The sequence below is a fragment of the Micrasema longulum genome, unplaced genomic scaffold, assembly GCF_059751315.1.
Source record: "Micrasema longulum isolate JH-2025_06_02 unplaced genomic scaffold, ASM5975131v1 h1tg002025l, whole genome shotgun sequence".
NCBI classification, from domain to species: domain Eukaryota; kingdom Metazoa; phylum Arthropoda; class Insecta; order Trichoptera; family Brachycentridae; genus Micrasema; species Micrasema longulum.
In genome coordinates this window covers 36,285-46,979 of record NW_028279193.1, presented here as the reverse complement: position 1 = coordinate 46,979, position 10,695 = coordinate 36,285, and the positions used below count along the sequence as shown (strand labels likewise).

General features: G+C 34.6%; 1 protein-coding gene across 1 annotated transcript in view; it reads right to left on the bottom strand.

Moving 5' to 3' along the window:
* Positions 1-181: 181 nt before the first annotated feature.
* The window catches only part of LOC148273250 (uncharacterized), a gene marked incomplete at its 3' end in the record, with an annotated part of 45,386 nt that continues 34,872 nt past the window's right edge, over positions 182-10,695 (bottom strand). Inside the window, exons 16-19 of the mRNA XM_088238964.1 lie at positions 7,172-7,364; positions 3,553-3,668; positions 1,591-1,785; positions 182-304 (exon numbers count right to left, since the gene is read on the bottom strand). Coding sequence (XP_088095090.1) covers positions 182-304; positions 1,591-1,785; positions 3,553-3,668; positions 7,172-7,364 — 627 coding nt within the window. The remainder of the gene's footprint in view (positions 305-1,590; positions 1,786-3,552; positions 3,669-7,171; positions 7,365-10,695) is intronic.

Genomic DNA, 10,695 nt, shown 5'->3' with positions numbered 1-10,695 from the left:
TCATTTTGGACATTTGATGTTTTCAAAAGAAGGCCTTCCACTGTTCCGATAAAAGCCTCTGAAGTATAACCTTTCCATATATTGGTTTTTTTCTATGGGCTGGAAATGATATCAAAAATAAAAAAGAATTTAAAGTTCTCTGGAGAAACGTCTACAAAAAATGAAATTTCATATAATATACCTTGTCCTCTTTGGACAGGAGATCAGCCAGAGGCCAGCGGTGGTCCTTCTTCAGCTGTTTCCGGGCCTCCCTCCACGTCAGCTCCGGGTTCCTCACCAAATCTGCGAGCAAGGCGTTGAAATGCTGCCGACAAGTGCAAACATTCTATTTAGCATATCGCACCTCGAGCGTAAAACCGGAGAATATTCAAAGCTGCACAAGCTTCTTAATCATACAACAACAAACCATCACGCCGTTTCTCCGCAAGGGTAGGCAGAGAGGACTGAACGCCACATCACTCTATCTTTGCATGCGGATCGTGCATGTGCGACGATTATTCCGACTTTTGACATGTCCATCTTCAAGTATTTGTTGGATTTAGTCATGCCATGTCTTTCTCGGTCTTCCTGTATTTCTGCATCCATCAACATTCGCATTGTAAATATTCTTAGCCGTTCTTTTGCTGTCCATTCACTCTACATACTGCTCTACTCCAAACCAGCGCAGAGCTCCTTTCTTGCTTTTCTTGAGCTCCTTAATCATCATTGTTATTCCATGTCCGCTCCCTAGTTGGAGTATATGGTGTCCACGAAGATATTAGTTAAGATAGACTAGTGAAAAATTACAAAATATAGTCAATCTATCAGTGGCAGACGGTGATTTTATTTAGAGGTAAGCTATAAAAAAATATTTTTTATTTGCACCTACATAGTAGGTACATAATATAATTTAAGTTATATATTTCTAATTTTTCTGTAGTTTTGTGTGATACAAAAACTCTCATCTATGAAATCAACTCAAACTATGTAATCTTGTGATATATTATATTGTGTAGCTATATTATCTATTAATTCAACACATAACTTGTATAAAAGTTCATAAAAAATAGCACAATGAATTCAGTCAGTATTAGGTATTCTCATTACGATTGAAATGTCATCTGGCCGATTTGTTCTAGAAATGAATAATGCCAAAAACAGCCGCGTCGAGTGCCACATGTGTTGCGAGTCATATGTCAACAGTATAATCCCAAAGAAAAATAGTCCTCAAGAAATAATTTTTGAAATACTGTTTTCCAAATTGAGAATTTTCAAAGAATTTGTGTAATCCGCAAGTTTACTCTAGGAGAAAAATCCCGCGACTGGGTTCAAGATGTTTCTAAATATAGTACAGTTATTTGAATGAAGAAATAAGCTGGAGTAATAGGCTAGTTCCTTGGCGCTGGGCGCGCTTTATTAATATTTTTATTTATATTTGGAGAAAAATACAAATAGTTGCGATGATTTATAAGAAATATTAATAATTTGTTTGTTTTTCTGTAAATAAAGTCACCGTAAAACATTATCACGGATAGTAAAATATGATGGTAATCGCTTCTATACGCGGTTCGCCCCTGAAACCTATAGCATCATCGGGGCAACGGGACGTACCTGGACGGCCTCGTCGCGCTTGTGGAACTCGCGCTCCTTGTCGCGGTCGCGCAGGGAGGTGGCGAGCGCGCGCTGGACCTCCCGCTCGCGCTCCTTGATGGAGGCCTCTGCGCGCGCGGCCTTGTCCCGCGCAGCCTTGTCCTTGTCCTTGTCCTTCTCCTTGTCCGACTCCACTGACTCAGCACGCTCTTCCACCTACAACCGAAGTTTACAGATTATTTTATTTTTATTTTATTTTATTAACATAAACAGCAAATCTGCCTTTTACAAATATTTATAATATTAACATATTTGGCTTAGTATTTTTTTTTTAACCGTTTTTAACCGAGTGCACGTACGCTAACCTCGCACTTTATGTTTAATAAACATTAATAAACAATAAACATTTTATCTTTATAATGCAAAAATAATTAATAAAATTGATTGATATTTGTCTAAGTTAGAGTGTTTTATTTGACACCATTATTTTTTCCTCTAAATTAATCAATATGTGTATAGCAATTTTCATTTATTTTTGCCAAAATTGCTTAGCACTAAAACGGTTAAACATGAATTTCCTAATACCCAAGATTTATAAAAAAAATTCAACTAAAAATTATACAAGATTTATATTTAAAAAATTAACCTAAAAATTATGCAGCATATTCAGTAGAAAGTTTAAATAAAAAAACATTCTACAGTAAAACAACAAGAAAATCATAAGTACTGTTTCACACAGCTAGGCAAAGTGAACAAAAAACTGTGTGAAAAAAAAATTTCATTCAATCTTCACATCATTTTGAAAATGATCTTAATCTCTCCTCCTTTCCTCTTTTTTCCCGTTTCCCATTGAGTAATAGTTTTGATTTAAGGTAATTTATAGACAAATACGTTTATTTCTATTTTTATATATCTTTAGCTTTTTAATATTTTTTTTTCTATTGAATATGTTCTGTAACTTGAACTATAAAAATAAAACTTTTATTTTATTGGTTGGTTGGAAGAAATTGCCATTTGGCAATAAGCCCGCCAGCCAATGTACAAATAACACTATGCACAAAAAGCTAAATAAATTTTTAAAATGCCCTAACAAGGCGAAACACTTGTCAGGAAATTTTTGTTTTTATATTTGTAAAGATAAAATAAAGTGTTCAGTAGACGCAGATCAGTGTTTGATTTCTTGAATTATAAAAGTTTAGTATGGAATTTTACAAAATAAACACCAAATCAATTAATATATAAAAATTGACATATCTATCTCCCAAACTATAAAACTTTAGCTAGGGAAAGTAAGATCCAATAATTAGCCAATGACCTCTTCGATGTGCGAACTTGCTATGGCGGGTACAGTTCCAGTCGCCCTGTACACATTGTAAATTGTTCATAAAATAAATGGCATGTCTTTCTTATTTATTTATTTATTGACACTTTATATACATATACAATAAATATACATATAAGGGCGGGCATATTGCCTTAAGGCAATTTCTTCCTACCTACCCAAACCGTTCAGTTTGAGAAAATTATAAATACATGGACATATTGAATCTTACAATTTTATACAAAAATTAAAAGCAAAGATTAACAAAAATAAATATATGTATAAAAAAAAAAATAACACTATACTATGAAGAGAGGAGAGGGGATGGGAAGGAAAGAAGAAGGATAAAGGAACAATTTAAATATTTAGATAGTGACATTTCAATCTCGACTTAAATGTAAATAAAGAAGGGGCGTCTCTAACATTAGTGGGTAGATTATTCCATAATCGAGCGGCTACTACTGTGAAAGAGGAGGCAAAAAAATTAGAGCGATGACAGGGTATTAAAACTTTCTTCATATCCCTCTATTTCTACATCCATCAGCATTCACTCGCATGGTGAATCTTTTTGGCCGTCCTTTCCACTGGCAAATACATAAACAAATTTATAAATGAATACGTGTAAAATGTATCAGCAAATGTAATATTAAAGTGGGACTCACGTCGCTGCCGCGGCTCTCCTTGCGCGAGGCCTTGCGCCCCCCCTCCCTCTCCTCCCGGTCCTTGTCGCGCTCCTTGTCCTTCTTCTCCTTCTTGCTCGACTTACCCTCGCTGCGATCTGCACACGGAGACACTTTCATTAACCACGCGGGAAATTTAAAGCATTTTTTACATTTTTCTATTTAATCTGTTTGTTAATGATGCTGCTAATGTTTTTTCTTTTACAAAATTCTGGCTTTTTGCTGACGATAACAAGATACTTAAGCTAATTAAAAATATTGATGACTGTGTCAGACTCCAAGAAGACATAAATGCATTTCATACTTGGTGCAAAACTAATAACATGGAACTTAACATCGATAAATGCAAAATTATTTCATACCATAAATGTAAACATCCTTTTATTTTTGATTATAAACTTAATGGCCAAGTTCTTTCGATTGTCACCTCTATAAGAGATCTTGGAGTGATCCTAGATAATAAACTAACTTTTCTGGAACACTTTGATAATATAGTAAACAGATCCTTAAAAATTTTAGGCTTTATTAATAGAACTACGTCTGATTTCCAAAGTATGCTTACACTTAAAACACTTTATTGCTCTTTAGTTCGCCCTATTCTTGAATATGCATCTGTAATCTGGTCCCCTCATTATGCTGTTCATATCAAGCGCCTTGAATCAGTTCAACATCGTTTTATAAGAAAAATTGCATGGAAGATGGGATTGGAAAGAGGAGACTATTCATATTCTGATATGGAGAGGTTTTTAAGCATATCAAGTCTTGAAAAACGCAGATGCATTGCAGATATAATCTGCATGTATAAAATTATGAACTGTCTCATTGATGCCCCTGAAATTTTGCAAAAGATTCTTTTTAACGTTCCCACCCGTAGACTAAGAAATAATGAAATGCTTTTCCTCGGTCACTACAGGACCAATTATGGTGCACAGTCGCCTTTGCCCAGAATGATCAGGCGGGTGAACGATCATCAAGATCTTGATTATTATGGTGTAAGGATGTCTTTCTTTACAAATCAGCTAAAGAATCTGTATAGTTAGCCTATGCTTTTTACTTAATCTAAAAAATCTATCATCTGTCTTTGCTGCTTATTTCTGTTCCTTATATTTTTTTATTCCTTTGTAAAAATTTCTTTTAATTGTAATGTTTATAATGGACTTTGTCCGTGAATAAATAAATAAATAAATAAATAAATTTTTTTTTTTTTGCACCACAACAAATATTTTATTGTCACATAACTCTTTCATACTGATTTTAACTACCTCACATTATATTATATATTTTCGTGGGTATGGGTTTTTTTTGTCGTTCACTGAAGCGTATATTCTTTAAAATTCTTATTCTTGTTTCTAAGAGCCAAAATCACTCGCAAACGAGTGGAGGCGTATAAAAAAAAAAAAAAAAAACAGGCCAGGAGGCGTAATTACAGTGGTGATTACATCACAGAGCACCCAGGCTTGAGAAAAATCACATTTTAATGTTTGTGTTCTCACCGGGAATCGAACTCGGAACCTTCCGTGCGTGAGTCAAGCGTCTTGACCACTACACCACAGAGGCCGCTTCACTTCACCGCATTCACTTTAAGGTCCGACATTTCAATAAAAAATAATAATCACGATTTATAAACAAAAATTATAATTTCTTTATCAACTACATACAAATAGCTTGATTAAAATGACAATTGTCATCAAAAATGACGGCATAACTTTGTAGTAACGTCTAAATAGTGAATTATATTGACACACGAAAAATTATTAGTATCTGGCATGCTCCCAAGTCGGGTTCGCGTCATAGACTGCCGACGAACAGTAAACAGTCAACAGCAGACGTCCGGAATGTCGAGTATCCGACGCCTTCTGAAGTAGGCGAGCGCGGTTAAGGCTCTCGGAGGCAACCACAGTATATGGCCTAGCTCCGCTTGATGGCAGTTGTCACCGGAGTTTGTTGCGTCCATTCTCTTATTTCACATTATTGTCCTTAAAATATAGCTTGATTAGAATGACAGTTGTCAGCAAAAGTGATGACATAACTCTGAAGTAGTCTAAGGAGTGATTTAAATAAACACACTTGCTTGACATATAAATCAACATAATTATATAAAATCAGCTTTTAAACTAAAATATACCTAATTATTAACGACGTTCTTACAAGGTTACGTCATTTTGCAAAAATGTTAGAGATGGGACAAAATGATCAATGTAAATTGATCGAATAAAAAATAATTCATTTGTTGTTGTCCATGAAAAAAAGTATTAAATGTCTCATTTTTTAGTAAATAATTGTCTTAAACACACTATAATAGGCTTGTTTTTGCGTTTTTTATATCAATTTTCGGAAACAGAGTTTCATGTTTGCATGAAAAAACTGATAAAATCGAGTGTCATTTTAATCAAGCTATATTTTAAGTACTATAGGTAATAGATTTCTCTGGATTATAACTAGGTACAGCCTGTTTTAAGGCAGACATTTTTATGCAAAATAAACAATAACATGACTTCATTAATTAATTATTATATTTATGATTTAAGAATGTTTTTTAGTTAATTTCTGATTTTACTCTACCTAAACCCGGTAACCAATTTTTTACAAACAAACAAAACATCACGCCGTTTCTCCGTAGAGGTAGGCAGAGAGGATAGAACGCCATATCACTCTATCTTTGCATACAGACCTCGCTTTGTCTACATTCATACATCTTCTCATGCACGGACGCCGATTATTCCTACTCTTGACATGTCCATCTTCAAGTTATAATGTAAATACTTGCAAGAGACTCGTGTCAAAGTGGTAAGAGAATCGTGCTCCGGAAAACCCCTTCGGATACATGGACATTTTTCACGTCTCCGAGGGAGATTTTCGTTACAAGATTCTCTTACTTTTTTAACATATTATTCTCTGGATATTATGTATACTTACGTGTTACTTTTATACAGGGTATAGTTTAAACCTTGTCACATCTGAAACCACGATGATCAGTATAGGCAAGAAGACATATTAGCATGTTTAAAAATGGTTGCTTACTTCTGCCGGGGAGAAGTGAGGGGAGCGCGGCGCAGTATCAGACTCCCCCCTCCCCCTCCTCGTTTCTCCGCTGCAGAAGTAAGCAACCATTTGCTTTTTTTAAATTTAATTTTTATAAATTTTATTCGTTCTAAAAAATCATTTTAACGTGCCAATATGTATTCTTGCTCATACTGATCATCGTGGTTTCGGATGTGACAGGGTTTAATGAACACCCTGTACTTACCTAATTTTCCCTTATTATTTTAATTATTTCTATATGTATGAATTAAGATATTCCATTTTTGTAATGTACATATATATGAATAAATAAATTTTAATTGAAAATAAAAATGTGTAGTCAAATACACATTCCTTCTAGTCTCTAAACTGTTGTAGCCGAGCGTACCCTGGAGAAACTGAATTTTCAAAAACCCTGGCAGTACGCAGAACAAATCCTAGCATCTTCGATGCATTGCCACTATTATGTGAAATGTCACTCGTTAAGAGAGCTGAGCCAATTTTTAAAATTTATCTTCATTATGCAAATCACTCGCTACACAAAGTTCTACCGTATTCTGGATACACATGCAGCGGTTACCCTTGTCCTTTTCCTTGCGCCGCTCCTCCTTCAGGATGCGAATGTAGTCTCGGAAGTAGTCCTCGCGGGTGGCGGACCCCTCCACCGCCCGGCAGCGGGGGTCGGCCTCCAGCCGCTTGCGGGCCTCCGCCCAGTGCGAGTGGCGGTCCACCTCCTTGGTCTCCCGCAGCAGCGCCAGGAACTCCTTCTTCACCTGGTGCCAGAGACAAGAGAGTCAGCGACAGTCGGCGACAGCGGAAATAGAAACGCACTTTATATTCCGACGGGCAACGCTGCGCACAGAGATCCGGCGATATGTCTACGCGATCGATAGCCAGACACGTTTATTTCTTAGTGGAAATGTTTCGTAGAACGAGGGAGTTTAGTTAAAGCGCTAACTGTGTAGTTATATTCGCTAAAATTAAAATTAATTATACCTCAATACAAAACTGCTCAGTAATAAAATATAAAATGAGTGGTCGAAAAATTTTACTCAAAGTGTTTTCAAAATCCAAAATAAACACCTAAATTCAGATTTATTTATATATATGCCCAATGGGCATTTTTAAGGACATATTTATGCATAGAAAATTATTATAAAGGAAAGTAGAAAGACACAATGGTATATAGTAGACTCGGTGGGAGTGGAAGCGGGAGAAAGGTGTTTATAATTGAATTTGATTCAGTGATCGTTTGAAAGAAGACAACTTGTTATCAAAGGAATCAAGACTGTTATATTTATTGGCAGACCTGAGAATTCTGGGCATAAGGGAATGGAAACCATAGTTAATTCTATGGTTATCGATATGAAAGAGTCAGTTTTGTCTGAGGTTTCTAGTTGGGATATTTAATTTTATTGATCAAAGAGTGAGTTGAGAATTTAAAACAGGACTAGAAGGTCGGATTTATTTCAACGGTCTCGAAGAGAAGATATATTTAAGCTAGTTTCTAGCTCATTATACGTATATTGGTCTCTGGATAAGCTTCCAGCCTATCTTTCTTAAAAATCGACGTTGAACTGATTCAATATTCTCGATGTGAACATCATAATATGGAGACCAGACAACGGAGGAATACTCTAGGTGCGGGCGAACCAGGGAACAGAAGAGAGCTTTGAGGGTGTTGATATTTTTGAAGTCAGTTACGATAAACACAATTCGACGCAATTAAAGTATCTTTATATAACAGATGATTGAGAAAAGATGTTTGTAGTATTGACCAATGGGTGTGAATGGGGAAAATTGTGATTGAAGAAAAGATTAGCAGCAGTTCGCCTCATTCTCACATTTCTCCAAAGTTAAAAAAATTCAATTCAAATAATTATTTTAATAGGCGAGACATATTGCCAGATCTTTACAGACATTAAATTCACAATCAAATCAATTTGCAGGAATTTAAAAAAAAAAAAATATTTTTTAATTATTGTAAATGGGTTCAAACTGCCAATTGTTCTATTTAAAAAGTACTTTTAAGTATATTATAAATACACACGGTTTGAATATTTCTCTTGAAAATTAACTGCGTGCTTGATCCACGTATTAAAAAATCAAATAAGGCGTAACTGTCAAAGAAAGATGTATAAAAGGCGCATATGTACACATAACATGTTCTTTGTGACGAAATCATGTATGCGAAAATGCGTGGATTTTTAGTTAATAAATACGGCCATTAAATAGATTTGATTGTGGCATTACTTAATATTGTCATTAACACAATATTATACATATATTTCATATTAATTTACAAGACGTTTCTTTATGAATGCATTTTACTTAAAGGGGCAGAAAATTCGGTTTATCGTTCGAGTGTTTTCTGATTGCATCCGCGCGACCAAGTCGGCGACGAAATATCCGAGCGTGAATCGTCAAACGACGACCCTTTAACGTACAATGCACTCGCGGAGAAACAACGAACGAAGAACGTTGCCCATAGGAAATATAAGGAAGACTGCCATCCAACGTACAGATGCTGAAAAAAAAATTATGTTAAAATTTCTGAAAAACAAATTAATTAAATTTTTTTGATAATTAGGCTGAAAAAAAAATCTGAAATATTATATTAAGAAAAAATATTAGTTCACTTATATAAATGCTATTATATCAAAAGAATTTAATACATTTAAATGTCTGTATTTAAATATTACGCGTATTCGATCATTTTGCCAGTTTAATTACACAGTCAAACTAGGTTATAACGATCACGGAAATAGCCAGATCTCGGATATAATGAGGAAACATTTTTATAACGAGCTTCTTCTCGGATATACCAAACAAAAATATTGTCAATAGTTGAGCAAAAACTCTTCAATCGTTTAAAAAAAGAATTATCAGAACCTGAGTCATAAAATCCAAATTTGGTTTACATTTATGACACCATTTAAGTGTCGTTCCCAATTGGTATTTTTGCTGACAACATTGACAAATTATCACACACATGCATAGAATTAAGAATAGTCCGGAAACCGCATTCGCACATCAAACAGAAGGCGCCTAAACTACCAATAAATGAGTAGGTTTACGCTTTGACCCATTAGTTTCTTTGTAGACGTCGCTCAGTATGCAACTCCTGATTTGAATTCAACTTGTGTCCTTTTAAAGTGTAGAAATACTGCTGGGATCTTAAAGAAACAGGATGGCATCACATTTCACGTGTAATTAACAAATGAATGTGTAAGTAGCAAATGCATTACTTAAAAATAGAATTAATTTCCATCTGTCAGATTGTCGAAAAAAACAAAGTGGATATATCGTTAGTGTTGCCAGGGTAGTAATCTAATGAAAACTGGACCTCGGATTAAACAACTCTGTGGTGGACATTTGACCGACATTATCTTTAAAACATCAAATATTATTTAACATGATATAAAAATATCAGTTTTATGTAAAATAAAATTTGTTTTATATTTTAAGTTTTGTCATTCAATATTTCCGCGTGCACAATACAATTTTAGAGAATTTAACATAATGCTTTTTTTTTAACCTTACATTTGTGTTGTGATTATATTTGTTCCCACCGTGCAACATTACATGGCGAAATCACGAATGCGCGCGGCAAAAGTGGGGCATAGTGGGGGGATTTTTAGACACAGTCCAATGTATTCAAACATGATTCTACGCTCCTTCTGGACTATTCTTAAATTTATGCACATATGGTTGAAGTCCAGACTAAAAAATCCAAGCTTTGTGAACTTAGTGAGTACGGGCTAGGCATCTTTTAAAATTTACAACTTCTTTTGTAGTTTACGAATGACATTCTTATTTTGGGGGTTTTTTAAACGCTTTTCAGATTTAAAAATGTTCTATTGTCGGGGCATAACAAATAATACTACAGTCCATAAAATATAGCTCGATTAGAATGACATTTGTCAGCAAAAGTGACGACATAACTTTGTAGTAACGTCTAAGGAGTGAATTATATTGACACACGAAAAATCATTAGTATCTGGTGTGTCAATTTTTTTAATACGATGCTTGACATATAAATCAACATAATTATATCAAATCAGCTTTAAAACTAAAATAAACCTAATTATTAATGACGTTCTT